General features: G+C 29.6%; 1 protein-coding gene across 2 annotated transcripts in view; it reads left to right on the top strand.

Moving 5' to 3' along the window:
• LOC129961018 (zinc transporter ZIP3-like) overlaps positions 1-17913 on the top strand; it is a 210706-nt gene extending 192793 nt beyond the window's left edge. For both annotated transcript variants that reach the window (XM_056074811.1, XM_056074812.1), the window contains exon 3: positions 17517-17913. In XM_056074811.1, the coding sequence (XP_055930786.1) occupies positions 17517-17750 (234 nt within the window). In that variant the 3' untranslated portion in view covers positions 17751-17913. The remainder of the gene's footprint in view (positions 1-17516) is intronic.
• Positions 17914-23890: the final 5977 nt, after the last annotated feature.

The raw sequence follows: 23890 nt of genomic DNA, 5'->3' as shown, positions 1-23890 counted from the left end.
TTTTCTATCATGGATAAGGTTTGATTTTAAACAGATAGAATTTCATGTAAGCCAAAAAAAGTTCATTTTCACAATAAAAAAAGACTGTAGGTTTGTTCTAATGGACTGTGATAGTTTTTTAACTTTTAAGTAAGATAAAGCTTCATAAGTGCTTGAACATAATGTGAAATATTTTAATAAATAACTTTAATGTTAATATTTTTGGTATCGCATTCAATCACATTGTCCTCAACTTTTCCTGATTTAATTCCGGATACCTAATGGGACGTGGTAGCCTGGTGACAAACTCGGTTTGTGAATTAGTAGTTCTCGATTCGAGACCCGATTCCATCAATGATCCACAGCATACATGCACCTGGTACATATTAAACAGCCTCGCACTGGTATGGAATGGAAGTTTGGAGAGAACCGTATTTTTTCAGGTATCTGCTTTAATTTCTAATCAAATTTACGAGGTCCATTCCAAAATAGCCGGCGTGTATTCTAACTGAATGTTCAGATACTTAAATAATTTTTATCAAAAATACGGATGCCAAAACAAAATCGTAAAATCTTGAAGCGATGATAGAAATGTTCTATGCAAATTGAAATTTCAATCGCATTCGTAATGTATTTTAATTTTTAATGTTTAGAAATCTTCTTCCTAATGATATACACTTTGGGTAAATTGTTTAATAGCATCCACTCATCATGCTTTAACGGTTTTGTTTTTGACAACATATTTTTGATACAAATTGTTTTCTTTTTTTAAAACGCTTTCTAAAGTTTGTATTAAATTTCTTATTATCATTATTTTCTATTTTTCAGTCTTTAATATATTTCATAACTCATTGTTATAAATATTATGGAATTTTAACAACGATTTTTTTTTTTCAAATTAGTATTAGAACGTTCTATTTATATGGAATCATAATTGAATTAAAATTAATCATTAACTGATAAAGAAGAGCCAAAAATATTATACTGTCATCAGAAACACGCAACTGTATAAAATTCAGAATTTTAATACATCATGAATTGGGTGAAGATTTCATTATCATATTCTATCTTTGCGTACATGAAACGAGTGAAAACAAATGTATTTTCTTATAATTTAATATACTAACAATAATTCTGAAAACATTTTCTTAGAAATTATATCTTGTCTCTGTATAAATAATCAATTCGGTTTTTCAGTGCTTTCACCTAAAATTTTCCATTTTCTTTTTTCAATGAAACCAATGAAGAAGATTAGGTTAGAAAAAGATGTAATCTTTAAATCAAATGCTAAACATTAAAAAAATGTTATTTTGACTATGTTATTATAGTCTATTCTACTCATAGAAATCCAAATGCAATGGGGAAAAAATATCTCCTGATATTAATGTACCAACCGAGACAATCAATAACTTCCCTAAAAATTACATCATGACACCATCAATTTAATACTGATTAAAAAACCAGATTTCTGAGAGGTGACAATGTTCGCCCTCCAATAACTTGCACTAAATGTCGAAGAATAAAAAAAACTCTCGAGTTATAACATATCTTTGAAATCGATGCATTGTGAGTAACAATTCATCACGAACTATGAAAACTTGAAACCGATAAATCGAATTTTTCAATATGTCGATTCATTTTCTGCCTGCGCGAATAAAAGAACCTGTTAGGTCTTAAGTTGCTTTATGCAGCTGATAACAGCAGAGACCATTCATCAAAGGACCACCTTGAAGTTAAATTATCCAGTCAGTCAGTCTGAGTAGAGTTGAAATTTTCCATGCATGCGAACTAAGCTATGTATCAGTTTGACATTCGCTATCCGTTATATGCTTGCTAAATTTTATCTCATTTCTTATTCGCACGAGAAGGATTATGAATATTCCTGTCGATGCCTGAAGTTTTTGGAAAGACAGGCGTATTGTTCTTAATTTCAAAAGTAGAAGATATAATATATCAAAATAATTTCTTCTAATTTATATTTCATTAGTGAACATCTTGGTACATGAAATTTTTCTAATGAAATATAAATTAGAAGGAATTATTTTGATGTAACATATTATTAGAAAAATTTGATTGTAGCATATTGGCACATGTAATTTTTCTAAATAAATATTACGTCGAAATAATTTCTTCTAATTTCTGTTTCTTTAGCAAAATTTATTACAACGGTACATGTAATTTTGCTAATGAAATATAAATTAGAAGGAATTATTTTGATGCAACATATATTTAGAAAAATTTGATTGTAGCATCTTGGCACATGTAATTCTTTTAAATAAATATTGCATCAAAATAATTTCTTCTAATTTATATTTCATTAGCAAAGTCACTTTCATCGATATGTTGCAATCAAATTTGATAAATAAATATTGCATCAAAATAATTTCTTCTAATTTATATTTCATTAACAAAATTACAAGCGCCAAGATGTTGCAATCAAATTTTGCTAAACAAATATTTAAAAAATAGCATCGGATTGCTCATATTTTCATAAACAGAAACATTTAACAAGTAATTCTGAAAAATGCTTCTCTTTAAAGGTTTAGTTTAGTTATTTCAGCGTCCCGTTTCGAATCAATGCTAGAACTGTTTTTTGACAGACTTTGTAAAAATCAATGTGAAAATTTTCTGTTAAAAAAATGTAATGGATTTTTTTTTTTTTTTGCGGTAATCAATTTGAATTTAGGGACTTTAGTAAAGGTTATTGCTATTTTTCCAACTCCTCCTCTTTCTTTTAAGTTAAATGACTCGAATAAAGATGAAATATTTGTAATCATTGATTGGAACAATTTTGTTTCTTTTTCTGTTTCTTGATTGATATTTACTTCACTTAAAGAAGTATCTTTTTATAGTTCGCATTAGGCAAACATTAAACGACGGCCAAAAGCAGTTTCCTTAAAATTACTTTTATTTATTTAACTTGAATAATAAACAGAAACTCCTTCTAAACGATGATGAAAACATATTATTTGCTTAATAAAAATACTCTATTTATTTATAAATTTATACAAAGAAGAAATCAAAAAGAATTTTTATTTTTTTCAAAGTTGGATCATAGCAAAATCTTCTTTTAATTATTCTACTAAAAGCGATTCTTTTGATGAATTTATTTAAATCCTTTGAGACATTTTCCACCAGAGCATTAAATTCCTATGATAGGTAGGCATTAGGGATTGCAATACCGGTATACCGGGATACCGAATACCGGTATTTTGAGCCATTTATACAATTTTGTAATACCGGTATTCACAAGTTTAAATACCGGTTTTTCGGTATTTACTAGAAATTTTTTAAATTGTCTCCACTATATGTCCAGGTATCGCGAACATAGCAATATAGTATACGTGTTTGTTTTTATGTCTCCCTAACGGGCGAAATTAATTAGCTAATTAATGGCTTAATTAATTGCTTAAATCTAAATTAGCGAAACATGGATTATCCTTGAAAGAAAATATTGTATCCATAACGACTGATGGAGCAACAATTATGAAAATAGTTGGAAAGTTGATTGGTGCAAATCAGCAGTTGTGCTTTGCACATGGAATTCAATTAGGAGTAATAGATGCATTATACCAAAAATATAAAGAACAGTAGAATCCAAATACTGTGGATATAGAAACTTCGGATTCCAACTATATTACATTGAAAAATCGCAAAGAAGAAAGGCATACCGAAATAGAAAATGTCTTATGGTATTTACATAATTCTAATGATTTTAAAAATGAAAATGAAAAGAAGAAAAGAAAATAACCAATTCAAATCTGATTAAGTTAAAGTTTCTAAAAAAAAATTTCCCACAAGCCTATCCACATTCCGAATTCGGTTCAATTATCGAAGATTATGATGTCACTACTGTCGATAGTGAAAATGAATTGTCTCTTGAACAAAAATTAGAATTAGCAGTAAATAAAAAAAATTCAACGAACCAAAATACAATACAGAAATCAGCTATATCCAAAACCATCCGACGAGAAATCGATTTATTTGAAGATGAGGGATTTAGAGGTAAATACTTGGAAAAAGTATATCGCGCATTGCTAACAATGCACCACCAACTAGTGTAGATGCCGAAAGAGCGTTTTCGACAGCTGGTAATTTTTACACAAAATTACTTTTCAGGCTTAATGACAGTACAATTGATGCATTATGTTTTTTTAGATCACATTTCAAAAATTTGTAATAGTACCACAAACTGAATAGTGATATTTATACTTTTTTGTGATTTAAATAAATAAGAGGTTTCTTTACTTTTTTGTGATTATATACTGTTATAATTTATAAGTTACAAATTATTTTTTGTGGTATTTACACTCCCTAACAAAACTGGCAAATAAAAAAAAGAAACACCTGTGTTTTCTTTCTTTTTCCAAAATTTCTAATACCGGTATTAAAACCGGTATCCCGGTATTAAGATTTACAAAATACCGAATACCGGTATTGAAATTTTGGCTCGGTATTGCAATCCCTAGTAGGCATGAAATCAAAAAAAAAAAATTATTCAAGGTTTTATTTTTAAAAAGTTGAAAAAACAATCCGATAATATATATTTTGTAAATTTCTTCTCTTATTTAAATGTTTTCCTCTTCATTTTGCAGGGAGGAGGGTAATATTCTTATTTGTATGCATAATATTAATTTATTTGTATTTATAATCCTCATAACTGAAAAATCCATTTAAATATCACATGACATAAAATAGACACAAATAAAAGAAAATACATAAAAATTAAACAAAACATAAACAGAAGATACAGAAAGAAATGAAAGAGTAAAAAATTTATCTTTCTAATCTCCAAGAGTTATTCATAGAATAGCCAAAGAATACTAATTAGAACAAACCTCAATCAAAAAATCGTATTACTATGGATGGTTTATCTCGACGGTTTATCTTTTAAAAGGCAGATTATTTCGCAAAAACAGTCACGGAGTGGTACCCATACTTTGAGTAGATTGCTGTTGAAGATTTAATCTTTTAGTATCAAAAAGCCTCGCTCCAAAATATGCACCAAATTTATCGAAATAGCAAGTTCTATATTATATATGATACGGTGTGGAAGTTTGGAGGGGGATGCCAGCTAGGTGTCACCCTCGTCATCTGACCGTGGTTCAAATTTACGAGGTTCGTACGAGGTTCAAAATAGCCCTAGTGTTGCTTTAAAACCATGTCGTTAGTATAATCAAATTAAACTAACATTCCATCTATTCTTTCCCTCACCTCATGGCTTAAAAATAGAAGAGAAGATGTGATAATACCACGTCTAATTACCTGGATGATCATCATTCCAGCTCTGCTGAATAAATTTGGACTATTTAACAGTCCTGATTGTCTCTCCTGTAACCAAGAAAAGGACATTGAACATATTCTTGTGCACTGTTTGAAGTATTCAAATCAAAGAGTAGTCCTTTGGAACAAGCTCCTTTTCAATCACCAAGAAATTTCGTCTCTTAAAATTTTGATCCAAAAAACTATTTTTCATAGCGTTTTCTTCATACTTCTTCGTTCACTGAAGTTTTTTTATATTTGTTAACTCTGACTCTCCGGCATTAGGCAATGACAGCCTCTGCTGCTAAAAATCCCAGATATTTCTAATTCAATCATTCAATCAAATGAGAGCATACAAAATTAAAAGCAATGATACCCAAAATCAAACTTTTACTGATACAAAAATGATTCATCTCAAAATACTATAATTATCAAATAAAAGAAAATATGAAACATTTACGAATCTAAAAGTTGAAGATATTTAAACTTTAAAAATCAAACTGAAAGCATCAAGGTCTTCCGAATATTAATTTAAAAGTTGTCAACATTTATATTTAAAAATTTTCTATGTAATTAAATTAAATAAAAGCACCCTGAAATGGTCTTTCAAAGTTCTAACCAGAAAGACAAGACGAAAATAGTTGATTATTTTAGGGTAATCAACTATGTTATTAATAATTTTATTAAAAACAATAGCATACAACTATGAATATCTCTGAGGGCTTTCAGATTTTGAATGCTGTAAATTTTATTCAATTTGTTCATTATCAATGATCAAAGAATTAAGCTATAATTTATTATCATCAATATAGATCTTTTATTGTTTTGTTAGGCAAAACACCTGCCAAAAAAAATTCCATATACATATTCTAAATTTTATTCCCTTAGTTCATTATATGTCACCAAACAATTAAGCTATAATTTTATCATCAAAATAGATTATTATTTTATTTTTTAGGCAAAATTCCTCCCAAAAAATTCCATGTCATAAAGAAAGGCATAGTTGAATGCAATTTAAAAATGGCAATTGAAAATACAAAGAAAATAACTATTCTAGATGCCAAGATCTACTTCTTTTGTATGAAAAATGAAGCATGTGAAATTACGGGCTTACCTCCAAAATCGCATTTTGAATTGCAAAATGTTTTCCCATGCAAAAGTATGACAAATTTTGAAAACGACAGATACCTCTCTTCAGCCTACTATAGTAGCCTTGTATGAAGGATGAGATTTCATCGGTGATTTGTAGCATATTCTATGCATATCTTTAAAAGAAGGGTGCATATAAAACGCTTAACTTACATCTGGAAAAGATATTGGAAATAACAGTGGCATATTTTTTTAGTTTCTGAGAGTCAACGACAGTTCTTTAAATGAAAACAGGACATTTCTGAAGTATCAGAAAAGATCCTCTTTCCAAAGAGCCTATTCTTTATCATTTATACACCAGACTCTACAATTCCTTTCAATTTATCTCTTCATGGAATTACTTTCTTTATACTTTCTTGCATACATATTATAGAAACTGAAGGTATTATAATCGTCGAAAAATGCTGCCTCTTGCTTTTGATAAATTTCCATTTATTAATCCTCTATGGATCTTAAGAAAGTATTTTGAGAATTCCACTTGTGTCTCTACAAAACACGATATCTCAAAGACGGAATGAACAAAAAGAAGGAAATTTGGTATATAGTTTTTACGCAAAAATTGTAGATTTCTATAAAATTTTGTAAGAATTCCCTTAAAAGAAAAAAACTGTGGATGCGTGGTTAGTTAAAAACTACGAAATTCAGTTAGTTAAAAACTACGCATGCTAAATAAATAAAATTTGACATATTCTCGAATTCATAAACCCTCCGCGCTTTTACGCATGTGCAAGGGAACGTTTATTTCCTCAAAAAGGGGTGAAAGAAGAAATAAAAAGAGGAGATGTTTACATTTAACAATAGAGTGAACGGAGATTATTCACTGAATTAGGAGGCATAGAAACCATTCATTTTTCTTCGAATCTCTCCTTAGCGAAGTACAATCAATCGTCAAAAAATACTAGTATCGCAATTCTGAGACGAATAGATTTATTACCAGATTGTAGATGTGCGTCATGCTTTTAGCCAAGTCCACCGAAAGGTTTATTATCTGTTTGTCATTCATGGATATACGGATGCACGAATCCAAAAATAGCGATAAGCTAATTAAATTAGATTTTAATGAATAATATGGAATTTTTATATCATTTTTATATTTTGGTGCCATTTATCTGAAGTAAATAAGTCCAAAACGCATAATCGATTTTATTCGAAATAATATGAACGTAAATGCAAAACACGCCGCATTGTGATAAAGGGGTAAAAATTTTATAATTGCTTTATAAAATCGAAGAACTGTGAATCGGAAATTTTGTATTTTTGTAAAATACACTGAAAAGAAAACTCTATTAATTCACTATGCATTACTAGGAATACCTTATATATTATTCAGAAAAGAATTTTATTCTGTTTGAAATTGAAGAAATTCAGTTGCATTTTGTTTTCCGATATCAATTCATACGGGTAGCAAAAATAAAGGAGTTAACTCGCTCAAGACAGAATTAAACATAATATTCGATACGTTCTAAATTCAATTTCCGTTTGCTATAAATAATTTAAGTTTTCCAGGGGCATTTTGTAATAATGACTTAAATGTATTTAAAATATGATTTTTTTTATTGAAAATTCCTTGAGGACAAATGTATTTCTTTAGTTTTAACCTGGTTATACTCTTAACAGGTAAGAAAAATAAAAGTTTACATTTAATTATTTAAGAGCACTTTCATTTAAAAAAAAAAACTATTTCAATCTTCATACTGCTTATTCCTTTATATATATATATATATATATATATATATATATATATATATATATATATATATATATATATATATATATATATATATATATATATATTCTTTTCAAAGAAAAAACAGTTACGCTCAAGTATATTTTGAAACTCATTATTTTACTCTCTTTCTCGATTCAGTTCTTATTACTCTGTTTATTTTGTGTCTCGCTAGCTATTATAAGCTAATGCTGATATTATTCTTGTATTGTAAGCTAATCATAATACATTTTCTTTCTTTTCATATTTTCACATAATAAATTTGCGGTATCGGTGTAAGTACTATATTTAAATGCAATATCTTTAGCAAAAATTTGATGTTTGCTTATGCCAAGTACGATGCTTAAACGAAATATCTTTACTGCAAATTTAATGCGTTTATTTAATGTTGCGTCTTCTATTAATCAAAACTAAAAGAATAAGGTAGTACATACTTACATTTTTAATACTATCAATTCATTTCACATTAATTTAATTTAGAAGTTCGTGAAAGGAGGTATGACCCAGGTTTTCTTCTCATTATCCGCCATGAATTAAAGAATAAAAATGGTAAACTATAAAAGTACAAAAAAAAAAAAAAAAAAAAACTGGAATTTTTTTTTTTATCCAAGTGTCAAATAAGAAATGCTTTGTAATGTGGTAATCGTGAAAAATGCCCGGTAGCCCTATAAGTAATTTTTTAAAAAAAGATATAAAGAAATCGCTAGTTTAAACATTCTAATGGCTAGTGTTAACAGTTATTTTCTATGTGTGTGTGATTTTCCAACATTTTCACTTACCACTTTCAGTTTTCAGTTACAAAGTACATCTTCAGTTTCTCTCGTTCAGCTTCAAAGCTTGACATTAATCTAATAATTTAAATTAAATCTCAGTATTTAAAAAAACTTTATCAAAGTTAATGTTTATTTGGAAATATTGAAAACAATAAATATAAATAATCCGATCATCACAACTTTTAAGTTACGATCGCTTTATCAGAAATCAGTTTTCATTTTTTTTTGAAAAAAAAATTTATTTTGTAATAATTTGCATCCTGTGAAAGCTTGAGAATAACTTCACTTCTCTCATTATTACAAATATGTTCACTTCAAATATAAAGAATACCTTTTCATAAAGTTACTTAAAAATAATATATTTCTATGATTTTTAAAAATTCTTTTTTTTTGAAATAATAATTCTTTTTATGATGCTGTATTTCTCTCGAAATACGAAGGAGAATTACGAATTTAAATGTAAATATTTAAATTATGCATATCTTATTAAACAGAGAATTAATTTGCTAAATGCGACGATCCAAAAAAGCAATAGCAATTTAAAAACTTTAAAAATTATTGAAAAAAACTTAATGTACCTCTTAAATATTTATTTCCTAGATAATAATGTACCTTTTTTACAATAGGATGAGAACGAAGAATTTAAATGCAAATATTTAATCCAAACAAATTGTCTACATATTTATCAAATAACGTGTTGCTTTGTTAAATGTAACTATACAAATTAGATTAGTAATGAAAATTTTTATCCACAAGAAGAAAAACAAAAAATATTAAATCAATATTACATTATAATATCCTATAGCCTCAGTTATTTGCGAAGATGCGTTATAGGCTTCTATATCTATTTTGAAATTTAATTAGTAAGACTGTTTGTTCTATATATTTCTGAAAGAATACAGTTCACTCTCTTTGATTGCGGGAAAAGGAACGTTTTTATTATTATTATTATTATTATTTATTTATTTATTCATATTTGAATTTCTGGGGGTGATTCCTGAAGCAGTTAAGCATCGATTTTACTGAAACATTCTTTTGCCCTAAAAAGTCAAGGTAATCTAAAAATATCAAGAGAGTCTTCTGTATTGCTTAACAAATAATGAAAAAGAGATAAATTTTATTTGTTCCAAACTTTTATAACTTTCTTTGAAGCATGCAGAGAGCTATTTACTCTACTTCAAAATATTACTTTTTTTTCTATTTATTTTATGTAGGCTTAAGGTAGCCATAGGATCGTTTCCAACCGAATTTCAAAATTTTCTTTTTTTATTTCTAATTTTAACTTTTCTTTCTTTGATATCTATTTGACTTTTATCAAAAGCGTTCCATTTCAGTCATTCATCCAATGAAAAAAAATTTTTTTTTTCTTTGAAAGCATTTAATGGAAATATTTGCAATCTAATCAAAAGTAAATTTCTCGAAAAAAAGCTTGGTAAAGCAACTTAATAATACTGAATGATAATATTGACTTTCACATTAAAAATAAATTGCCTGATTGAATAAATCTTTGCAATTCACATTTCAATAATTCAAATAGAAACTGGGAATTTTCTCGAAAACGGGTATCTATAAAAAAGTAAAAAAAGCGTTTTTTCTTTCCCTAAACATTAAAATTTACTTCCAATTACAAAATTTCACTAAATAAGGTGGATAATTCTAAGAAAACTTCTGTAGCGATAGGAAATAAAAAGTTTTAAAAATAAAATTTTTATATGACCCCCATAGTTTCAGAAATACAAATTTATTCAATGCAAAAAATATATTGAATGCAAATATTTGTATAGCAATAGAAATTTGGGAAGATGAGTCTTTAATATATCTTAAGGAAGTAGTGGACTATTGAGTAAGAAAATGAAATTTGATCACAATTATTTACTGGATATTAAAGTTTTCAAAAGAATATATTTCAATATTGAGGAATGCTTTGAAATTCCATTATTGCCTATCTGTAGAATACAAACATCGTTTTCCCCGAATTCTGAACACCCCACTAGGAAGCGTAATAAAAGAACAGCTCAGCAGTTACAAACTACAAAATCCTTATACGAACCCAGGTAAAAATAGGGAGGATGGGGCGTTATAAAAATGATTCATAAGTGGGTATTTTGACTTATTTTTCAAATTGTCTACATGTTAATAAACGAATAATCAATTCAGAAATCATCATCTCAAAAATGACTGTGCAAAGAATACTTCGACCTAATAAATGGTATCCGTACAGCATTCCTGGTTTCAATGGACCGCTAAAATCAAATCTTGATCTATGTCTAAACTTTTACAGTCGGGTTAATTCAAGTGGAACCTTTTTTCAGAAATTCAATTTGGGCAGACGAAGGCTGCTTTAATATGGATGCTAGCATCAATTGTCAAAACAATCACTTTTTGGAAAGTTAAAAATTCATTCTTCATATAAAGTTCAACAATTTGTTATAAATGTGTAGTGAGCATTTTCAAAAACTCATTGGTTGGTCTCTTCTAGTACAGCAATACGCTGAATAGTGACGGATATATTCAGTTAGTTTTGTACAGCATTGTGTCTGAACTAATGAATGAATTTCCATTGGCTGTACTTCCATACTTGTGATTGCAATAAGATGGTTATTTTCTACGTTTTACCACAATCCAGATACAAAACAATGATTGAATACAGAATTCCATGACAAGTGGATTGGCATATAGTAGAATTTCCTTCTGGATCACATGACTTGATGCTTCTTCTCTTTTATTCATGGAGTCGCCTACGTTCTTCCATGTATAACATGCCTCCTCTGTAATCATAGGAGACCTTTGCAGATGAATTTAAGAAGTCTGTATTGATGTCACAGACGATGAACTATAAAGCGTTTAGTATGTACTCAAGCATTGTTAGAACAATGCAACTGTGTATAAGGAGCGAATGTGAAAGAACAAATTTTGTAAATACTTTAATTAATGTGTCCACCATTGATCGCTTTTTGAATTTTAATAAGGGCTATATTTTAAACTTTAATAAGAATTAATGTATTGTTATTTCCATATTCCGCGTTTTAATAAATTATTATTTGTGTATTATCCCTGAAATGTACTACGGAAGAATCCTTCAAATACCATTCAGAGATATAAAAAAGTGATTCAAAATGTATTTATACAATTGCCTACCTTATTTAATGAAACTTTGTAATTTTAAGTATACGTCTAGGTGAAATATTTAAGGAAATAAAAGATCGTTCCCTTTTTGGGACACCCTGTATTTACACAGAGAAAGAATACATTTTCAGTTGATTTCAATAGTTTTTTCCCACAATCTTTGCAATTATCCTTCAATGTTGAAAATGCAGACGTTTCATGAATGTAGCGCTATTTATAAGAAACTGGAATGCCTAATTATTTTCGATTGTTTAACTAAACTAAACTTTAACTTATCGACTATGGGTACTATTAATCCAACTGATCCAATGAATTACTTAAACTAACCCAGTGAATCGAAAAGATGTTCGTAGCAATTGGGTATCTGGTTGTAGATTTAAATATCCAGAGAGCACTGAATGAACTATTTTCACTGTGAACAAGATGGGGAAAGACATAAACTGCCAAAGCAGTTATTGTAGAATATCGTTAATTGTGTTGTTGTTGTTTCTAATGGCACTTGCCATGGACAAGCTCGATGATTAAATCAGCGATTTTAAGCCAAGGGAGCGTCTCTTGTATTAGTAGCGCCAACTAGGGCCAAGAGTACGTCTTAGCTACTCACACATCACATTCGCTTGCACAACCCCTTTTTACAGGGGGGCTCATTCACACATCTCACAGATAGAACAGATGAAGAACAACCATGCCCGAACCGGGACTCGAAACCAGGACGCCCAGAGCACGAGGAAGACGCGCTACCCCTATGCCAGGACGCTGGCTCGTTAATTGTAAATCATATAATGAAATGAGGCCTTAAATCATAACCAGACATAACAAGGCAAAATTAAAATTCGTAAATTGCTAATGCCGCTTGTCAAAAAGTATTCAAAATTAGTAAGCACCGCTTGCATAAATCTTAGATCAAAGTGAATGTACGGTGTAATTTAAAATAATTGCCTTGTTTATAAATAGTTATAATTGTCTTTTTTTTAGGAAATAACGATAGTAAGGAAAAAATATGAATGCGATACAGAAGGAAGCTTCAAACATTGTCTGCATAGTATTAATTGCTCTGTTTAATCATCCTTGTTTACATGAACGACATTTAAGTACAGTCAGTTCTCGAATTCGAAAACCCTCCGCGCTTGTGCGCATGCGTCAGGATGCATTTATTTAGTCAAAATAGGGATGAGAGAAAAGATGAAAGGAATATTTATATTTAACGATAAGGTGAACTCGGATTATTCGCGGATTTAGGAGGCATAAAAACTATGGATAACTCTTAATATTGTCAGAAAAAGATACTAACTCACAATAAAATGCTTCAGAGCAATTTTTATTCACAGTAAGGGGCTTAAATATTAAATTATGAAGAATAAATGGATGATTTCTGTTCTTAAAATTTGTTAATTCACTTTTTGCCAAATATAATAGTTTTTTGTTTTATATTTAAAAAAAAATCAAAATTTGTTATTGAATTTTTTTGACAACATTTTGCAATTAACAATGGTAGATAATTGCGGTCAAATTTAATGATACATAAAATATTCTTCGTGCTACTCCTGAAAGCTTTTTTGCCACATGAACTAGCCATATACGCAACCAATACGCAATTTTAAGTTCAAATAAAACAGCGCGTTCAGAAACGACACAACACCCACATACCTGCGAGGAAAAAAATGAACGAAAATGTATCTTACAGGGTAGAAATCAAGATCAAAGAGTTATGAATTCCTGAAATGTGCCCATCCTTTCACGTCTCAACCCTTAGAAAGGTAAAATCATCGAAAAGTGGTAGTCTCGGGATATTGAAACAAACAGCAGTAGTACATTTCATTTAGGGTAACGCATTCTCATAGAGAACATAAACCAACATATACTTTGGTAATGGAGTTTTTTTAAGCCGATTTTATGACTATTTCATTCTTTGAAAAAAATATGGCATTGGTTTTTCCCATCAACTCTTACATTTAAGATTTAATAATGTCATTGTTTATGCTCATATATTAAACTAAGATTAGAGTATAGACGCTGGATTAAAAATGTCTTCCTTAATCAATCATGTCGAACACTTTAATTGATGGAAAAAACATCCACATCCATACTTCTACAAATTTGCAATAGCTTAATTAAAAAAAAGAAAAATCAAGTAAAAACAAAGAGGAAAAATTATTCTCTTCTACTTTGAAAACCTTTTTTGTTTGAATTCTGTAATGATCTTTGTTCATGCAGTCTCTTCTCTGATTCCAACTATAATTCTTATCACAATAGTATGTTATTTAGTCTGCATCCATCATCCATTGTCCCCATAACTAGTAAAATCGTTAATTTTCTTCTTCACTAACATCAACAAGATTTTCAGAGAAACGGTGTAAAGGGCTGCGTAATTAATGAATCTTTATGCTCATATTACAACCAAGATCTCTGAAACTGTCAAATACATTGTCAACTAAAAACTTAGTTTTCAAACCTTGTGGTTTTTCAGAAAACTCTTGACAAAAAGGACAAATATGATCCGTAGTTATCGTCCTGTCTCATTAATAGAATCTACAAAACAAGGATTATTTAAAAACGATCTGATTTTACGATCAATAAGAATCCAGCTTTAAATTTTTCTGTTATTATTCCAACCCTTTTTGTCCTATAGTTGCAAAGCAATAGCTATCATCATCAAAAACTTTTCATAATCTTAAGAAGCTGATTCTATATTGTTTCGATTAAGGGTTCGCGAAAGATTTCTCTTTTCAAAAATTTTGCTATATCTCGTGGGCAACTGTACTTTTATTTAGTTGTCTTGCCTGGTTCTGCTATCTCATATGTGTAAGGAAATGTTATGTAGCTTTCTTCCTGATCAAGAAGAAAACTAACTATTTTGGAATCTACAAATTACCCATTTGTATTCACAAGACTTAATATTCTTCATGCCTAAAGCGATGGTTGTCAATTTTTTTTTTCAATCATTAAACAATTCCCTTTGCAAGAATCGATGTTAACTTTTTTCTCATGTAATTTACCTCTCAAGAAATAACCTGATTTTTAAACTTTTAAATGTTTCAAAATTTAGCTACAATGAATCTCAAGAATTAAAGTTGACAGAGAAAAGCTGTTTTTATATTTGACACCAGCAAACCAAAGATATTTTAAATCAATTTTAAGAAATTCTAGGCACTAAGCGAAAAAAAAATCTATTGGCATATTTAATCCTCCATACTATGATGAAATTGATAATTCCAGCAAAAGAGACACAAAGACAAAGCCCTTGGCATATGCCCATGTAAAGAAGGCACTCGAACTAATATCAGAAGATTTGTCGCTACAGAAATTCTTTCTATGTCTGGTGTGAAATAGACTTCCGCTTGGATGTTGTCCGTGGGACTAAGGATAGTCGACAGAACAAATTTTGCTTATTCAAAAAACTATTTTAAGCTTCTTTCTGTATTGTGCTCACGTTCGCTTATTTCTTTTATTGTTTGCAAGGAAGTTATAGTCATTCCTGATCTGGGCAATCATTTTGAATTGTCTTTTGTATAATCACAGTTGATAAATTCCGCCAAAATATATTATCTTTCAAACTGAATTCTAATGAATAGCGCTGACGTGTCGACATGCCATCCTGAAAAGGCTGAAAATTCATATCGTAATAAAGTCAGCTCATGCCTTGACAAGAGGAAATTGTAGGTGGAGGCACCATTTATCATTTCAAAATCCCTTCTGTTTGGTAGATTTTTCTTTATATCCGAATGTCATCTGTTCTTTTATGAAATTTTGCATCTCATTGTGCTGTATTCCTTTGACGATCTTGCTTTTTAGCGGGAAAACAATTTGACCACTCTTTAAACATCTGTCATTCGATATTCTTTGTGCTTACCGCATATTGCCATAGAAATGCATGCTGCCAACCTATCTCTGCTTTTTCCTTCATTTGTCCCATGCAAACATTACAGAACATCTCCTCTTGATGAAAAGTAAACTTGAACAGCTGCTGAATTTTAAAATAAATATCTAGTTGGAAAATAATTTGTAAAAAACTGAATACTGGTGAACACTACTTGCATTTCTCTTGAATCTTCTACTAAAGAAATCATACAACGTTTTAAAATTTTGAACAATATAAGTTCTTTAAACGTAACAAATTGTATTTCATTTGAGTATTTTTTTTCTTCTTGAGTAAGGGTTTATATATATATATAATATATCTCATAGAAAACAAACAAAACCACCAACATGTCTCCTTCTCTCACGAATAAAAATTTGAGCATACAAAATGGAGTTAATTTGATATGATCATATCTTTGGAGTCATTATAAAAGTCATTAATGCAGCTTTCTTTGATTTTAAGTTTTTAAATAAACACTAAATTTCATTAGTAGCTGTGGTTTACGAGAAATATTTGTAAACAGTTTTCTTAAAATACGGAATGAAAAATCTAACGAGATTCTTTTTATTATTTGAATTTTTTTATTCGATCTTCTTATGACTGTTTCAAGTATTTTATTCGGGGAAAAAATTTGTGAATATAATAAAGCGAAAATGAATTGATAATGTGTTAAATTATATATCGGTATGACGTTCCGTTAATTTGGTCCTTCAATCTCTTCTGATAATAAAAATAAATGTCCATGTGCTTGTGTGTGTTGTCACTCCACAGGCCAGATCGCTTGCCCTAGGTCTAACAAAATTAACACATATATATATATATTGAAAGATGGGAATCTCGAAGTGATTTTTTTTAATTTTAATTAAAATTTTAATTAATCAAAAACAAAATCTGGGAGTTTTTTCTCGATAACTTTTGAAATATAACAGCACAAAAGAGATTTTTACATTAACTTAAATTAACTTTTCAATTGTGACAATTTTTTGAAGTATAATTTTTTAATTTTTAATACATTTTTAAAAATAAACATATTCTATAATTATGTATTTCAATATTAAAATAACTGAAATTTTTCTCATTGTTGCTTCTAATAATTAATCTTGTTTTTGTTTTGTTTTGTTTTTCAATTGTTGATTATCAAGATATGAAGATCCAATTTATACTTAGGCTTACTTAACATCGGAACATTAGACATGTTTTTAATAAAAGTTTTGATTTTTTGTTGTTGTTGTACTTACAATTAAGATTCTACTTCAGAAATAAGCAGTGGCGAAAGTTTTTTAAAGTCCGCCGATTTTTAAACACTACTGTTTTTTTCTGTCATATAACTACATGTAAAAAGATTTAGACAGAAAATCGGGCAAATGCATAAGGCAACGAACAAAATGGTATCAGATCTTTAAAATGGCATTAGTTTTATGTCTATTAAAATGTGTCTTTTAAAATATTTTGTTGAGGAAGCCATTAAGATATGGTCGCACAAAATATTTATCTGAAATTTTTAGCAGTCTTTAATCCCAATAAAACAACTGGTCAACAAAGGCAACTAATATTAAATAACAATTATTGAAAGTTAGTTTATATTCACTTATTCATGCTGTAAATTTACTATGGTCTAATTCATGTCGTTTTATCCCTTTAGCTGCTGGGGCTTCTCATTGGACATTACCAGTCAACAGCTGCTGTAGCAGTGAGCGCATCTCTCCAAGGACTGGCAGCTGGAACATTCATTCATGTTACTTTCTTGGAAGTCATACCAGCAGAATTCAATGAATCTGGACCGCGACTGTTGAAAGTATTCTTTCTGGGACTTGGATTTGTGCTTCTGTTACTCTGCAGCGTACTCATGAAAGACGCTAGTCAACCACTGCATTGAACAATCTTTCTCCCCTATGCTGTGGGCAACTCAACAATTATTTTAAATGGGTCATTGTAATTTTTATTGTTAAATTGGAAAGAACAAATCATTTCTGGCTGGTCTGTAAAAGAGCATCTACCGAATTTTACGGAAAATTAAAGATATAAATTTTTTGATGAAATGTTCAGAGTGTTAATTGCAATTTTATTGTCTTAAATTTGATTTTTTTTTTTTTTCATTCCTGCATCCTCAGAACTTTTTGGGGTCATCACAGAATTAGTGCGATTGCCATTAAAATTATTAGCATTGCTTTATGTGTAACTTCTAGTTAATTATTTCAAAATTACAATTCACTTTTATCAAATTTGAATAATACAACCACTTAAAATTTACTTTATTCTTTGAACTACTGAAAAGACGCTGATAAACCACGCACAATAAGTGAAACTAGTAAACCTGTTACCTATTGTAAGTTTTTGTTAAATAGAATTTAATGAATATTTTTCGAATAAATGATATATATAAAGTTTTAATCACTATCAGATAGTGGAGGCTCGTCCATATGGACACAGTTATATCATACTTCACAATCATTTCAAAAAAAAAATTGTAACAGACTGAACATTTTCTTACTGGGAGTTTGATTATTTTATTTAATTAAGAATAATTTATTAATCACATCCTTGAATCACAATCTGATTGTGAAACATATCACCTCTCCGAGAAATCTCAAATAGAGAAAGCATTCACAGCTGTCTCACTCTTTATCCCAGAAATAATTAATAAAAAAAAATTCTCTGCAGGTCCAAACAATGAATAAATAGTGAAAGTCAGGACCATTGGAGCTCCTGAACTAAATAGCCCTTCTCTTACCATAAGGAAGTATGAAACATACCTCGTTTAAATTACTTCCTTCAGTGTGAAATTATCATGGTAAACAGACATTAAAACTTGCTCAAATAAAAGTTCTTCTTCTTCTTCTTGTGTACAGCCGAGCACCCCGCCATCACTGAACGTATCGATAGGATTATTGTGGCCGACTGCTATCTTTAGGATTCTCCGTCCATAACACTGACAGATTCACCAAACTGACATCCCCTTCGAGGTAATAGGCCCCCAGACACAAAGTGGTCAATCACTGACCTTCCTTCTCATCTTCCCGTTCACCTGTCTCCCTATTAAACAAGAAACAGACCATAACTTAAAGAGAATCTCTTCGAAATTCTCAATATTTCTCCAAATTCTTGTTTGACAACAACAGAAATTCAAACACTTTCAAACAGTTGATAAAAAACTGACAATTTTTAACATCATGTCCTTCAGAGTTTTAAAATTATCTGGTACCATCGGTACTGTACTTAAATCATCATTTTCAATTTTCAGATTCTTAATTCCGATATTTCTATGTATTCCTTTAAATAATGGTAAACAGTACCGATTCCTCTACAGATGCACTTATTTTATGCATTCTTCAAAATCTTTGGAAATATGCGGGATATCTCGCCAGTGAATTGTATCTTATTATTTTTATTTCTGGGTTAGGAATAAATTCATAAGTTACTCTTCCTTTTTTGAACCTATACCATCCCTCAAACCATTGTAGCCTTATTCCTTCTCATAATTCCCATTTTAAGACACTATTTGATTTGAGGAAAATTATATCAACGCTCCCTTTCTCTGCCACCAACTTTCCATATTGATCCACCTTTTCATGCTCAAATAATAGTACTAAACCAGGAAGCGTATTAACTGGCATTGAAGATATTTTTTTCTGTTTATTAAAATTTAAAAATCATTTTTAAATATTCCCTACAGCATAGCTCATTTTTGAGCTGACGTACTGCCGCTATCAGCGAATATCATTTGAAAATTTGAAAACGTAGTAGTAATAACTGCATTGCGTGAAAAAATCTGAGCCATGCTTTGACAAAATTATAACAATATAACAAAATATAATAATTGACTTGTATTATAATAATATTAAAATCTCTCATATGGTATCATAAACAGAGCTGTAAAAAATGCAGGTTCTGTTTCTTAAAATGATGTAGAAAGAAAAACACGAGAAGTTTTAGAGAATATAGATTATTTCATAAAAATTTATTGATATTATTCAAACTGTTTAATTAATATTGATTTTCGACTTGGTTTTTAATTACTTTTGTAATTATTACTCTCGATTAAAAGCTTCAATAGTAATACTTTGAATTTCATTATTTTCAAAAATCCATATAGAAATCAGATTTATGTTTAGAATATAAAAATTAGAAATCCCTGGATTTTCTACCTTTATTTAGTACCATTCATTTGAGAGCTGAAAAATAGCCTGTATTCCTTTCAGTGGGTTATGTCTTATTTATTATTGAAAAAAAATAATCTGATTTAAATTTCGCAATATTTATCATTATGTATAATTTTATTTTTTGAGATTTAATACCTAATTATCCTATTATCAGCAATAAGAAAACATATAGTAAAAACTTTACAATAGAAAATTGAATACATGAGCAAAAAAAATCTTAGATTACCTATACATTGTAGTAAAGTACTTTCTGAAATAATACCTCCAACACTATATATAAGAATATTTGTTAAAACGTAAAAAATATTCTTATTTTCGGATTCAGATAAAAAAAAAAAAATAGAAAGTTGAATCTTCAAATTTACTTTCTTTTTCAAGATAATTAAAAGACATTTTTATCGCCGTATACTTTAGGAAATCTTTCAGAACAATTTTAAAGTCTGAATCTTTAAACCTTTATCACAGCAGCTAAAATTACTGTTTGGTCGTTAAAGCAATTTCGTAGTATTTACGCTCTTACAAAATTTAATTAGATATTTTAGAAGGAAAACTTAATTCACTAAGTGTAGAAACTGTGAATAATATTTTTATTATTATAGAAAGCATAAAAAAAATGATTTCAAAATGCTGCGTTTTCATAATTATAATATTATTGCTTACTAGAAACACTGATATCTTTAAAGTACTTTTTATGTCTATAGAATTCAGGTTCTCAAAGTTTTTATTTCTTAAAATAACTTCAAGACCTAACAATTAACGGAATCTAAATCCTAATTATGCGATTCCATTAACTGCATCATCATTTTTTACATGATTATTCACCACGAAGGAATCGCTAAAACATTGACATGTTAGCGGAATTCCAAACAGAAGATGTTAATGCTTTTCTGTTTATGTCTAGATACCGGCGATTATTCAGACGTATGTAACTTTTCATTATTTGACGATAAGTTTTCATTAAGGTAATTTTAAAATTACTGAATTAAATTTACGACATATAGGAAGAAAGCTATGTTAACGAGTTAACTGTTTCGGCCTATTCGGAAAATGTATATCTAAATTGTATCTCAAAAATTTAGCGGTGACGGGTATACTCGTCAAACACTGAGTATGTGTAATATGAAATTATGTTGTAATGAAATGACTTTTAATGAAATGCTAGCTCAGATGTCGCCCTCGTCATCTGACCGCAGTTCAAATTTAAGAGGTCCATCCTAAAATAGCCCTAGTGTTGCTTTAAAACGGGACGTTAATACAATTAAACTAGTCATATCGCAATGTATCGTCATGCGTACTTTTTCCATGACGAGTATACTTGTCAAAAACATTTAACAGGTTAGCTAATTTGGTTTTATCGAAATGAATGCATACAATAATATGTATGTTATAACAGAAAAACATCATTCAGATTTTCGTCATGATTAATATCTTAAAATATATGTACTACATGATCAAAAGTATTGGATATTTTCTGATTTATATAATTTTTTGAATTTCCCCTAAAACCCTGGACGAGCTACTCTTGAACTCTGACCATGTGATGGTCAGAACTTACATTTTTCCGATCAGAAATTCATGAAATAAATTAGTTGAACTCATCCCATTTCACAAAGTGCTGATATTGATTTGCAATGCTTACCTGAATTTTCTTTTTAAAAAATTCGTTTTTATAACAGAAAACAGCGATCTCTGTCACTGATTTGAGGCATTGTGGTCTGCTTTGAATTCGAAGTTCCAGTTTGTCTTAAAGAGCTCAGTAGATTTGAGATCCAGCAGGTCATTCCAGTTCCTCGGCTTATGACTGCAAACCAGCGTTGCACATTTTACGCTTTCTGAATAAGAGGAAATTGAAACATGCTGAAATAAGACAACTGTCCAAAATGTCCAGGTAAGTTGCTGCTTTCATTGTCCCTGTATATAAGCCAAGATATTAATCTTTATCCTCAAACTTAAGCTGTTATTTAGGAAAAGGTGCATCCCCTCAGTAACTGACACATCTGCAGCAAAAGCAGAAGATAAATGTATATGAATGTATTTAAGTATGTAATTTATATCAAGATAATATATAATAATTTTAATGTGATGCAAATAATGTGAATACCGTAAAAATTATTTATTGCTATTTATGATACCTAATATTTATATAACTGAAAAGCATGTAAGAGCATTAAACATATTTATAACCTTTATACAGTTCAATATAACTATTCGAGATTCAACTTTAAAATAATATAAATTTATGGAAAACAGCCTTATTTTTGTTTCTCTTAGATAGTAAATGAAAATCAGCTTGCTGAAATTCCTATATCTTATCAAAATTTCAACAGTATCCATCTGGAACTTATATAAGTTGTTCCATATATTTGACTCCAAAACTCTGTCGAAGAAGAAATGTGTTATGTTTTGCACATGCGCAGTTAAAAATTATTTACTACAAATAATTTTTTCACCTCGAATATTTATCGATTTTTTTATAAAGTGCTTCGTAAGCAAACGCCATGAAATTCAATGTTTCATATCATTTAATTGACAATTCTACATGCTGTATAGAAAAACATGTGAAAAAATTGCAATTTAAAAAAGAGCCTTTAAACCTTCAGAATATAAATGCTACTTTTACGAAGATGCTTATAAGTATTGTGTATAGTAAACAAAGCCATTAATGAAAGTTCAAAGTCATTATGAATGTTCTGTAAAACGGCTTGAGTCTAAATCCTTTTCTTCATCAATTTTTATTCAGTTTCTTAAATGCTGTTGTGATTTAATCATCATAAGATGCGATTTGAAGCATATTCTTTATATAGTCAAAGTTCAAGGGTAATTCGTCCAGACATTCTGGGGAAATTCGAAAAATTATGTAAATCCGAAAATATTCGGATACTTTTGATTATATTGTGTATTTATATATACAGGATGTCCAAAAGAGTATTTATAAACCTTGAAAACTGGATTAGGCAAACAGAAATACGTTATTTTTACTATACAACACTGGATCACAAATCCAAAGAATGACTACTATCAGAGGGGGTCTTTATCAATTAATTAAATAAAAGAGGAAGATATTACATATAAAGGGTTAACAACTGTTAAATAAAATACAAATCTGCAATAACAGCATCAAAAGAATTTATATAACTTCAAGCGACAAGTACTTTGATGTCTTACTTTAAGTACTCCAAAAGCTTAGTTTTGACATTACATCCAACTTCTTGTAGTATGCGTTATGCTATGCTCGACTTGTAATATTTCCCTTCCCATTTTTGACCCGACGTTCGTTTTAAAATTTATTTATTTCTACAAGTTTGTTAATTCTTAAAGTTTGTAATAGACCTTCTTGAAACATCTTGAAGACATTTGAATCCCATCTGAAGGCATTTCCGAGACATGGATGAAAATATTCTGATAGATAGCTGGTTCCCGTTTTCCTGGTAGATACAAAAATGATGTTGATGCTTTCTGAACCCAAAACTGATGAAGGGTCATATGGGGATTAGTGCACTTGTTATGGGAGCTATTATACATCAATATTATGCGTCGTGGCGGATCGGTCATTATGTTCATCTCAGATGGCAAGGCAGGATGGGAGTATCTCTTTGTATATTATATTTGACCCCCACCGAGAGATGTGGGATGAGAAGCTTTCGATTCTGTTGTTGGTCCTCTCTTTCCTGATAGTTAATAATGTGGGATCGACTTACTGCTAATCCAATAACGGGACGTACCTCCTACGAAGGGATGTCGTGAACGTTAGAATTCAAACTTTATTCCCTCTCCATGCTGTCTTGACAATGGTCATTTAACTACTGCTCATATTTGGCAGAAAGGAGTGCAACACTAATATGAAATGCTATATTAG

This window comes from Argiope bruennichi, chromosome X2 (assembly GCF_947563725.1).
Source record: "Argiope bruennichi chromosome X2, qqArgBrue1.1, whole genome shotgun sequence".
NCBI classification, from domain to species: Eukaryota; Metazoa; Arthropoda; class Arachnida; order Araneae; family Araneidae; genus Argiope; species Argiope bruennichi.
This window is presented reverse-complemented; position numbering and strand designations above follow the sequence as displayed.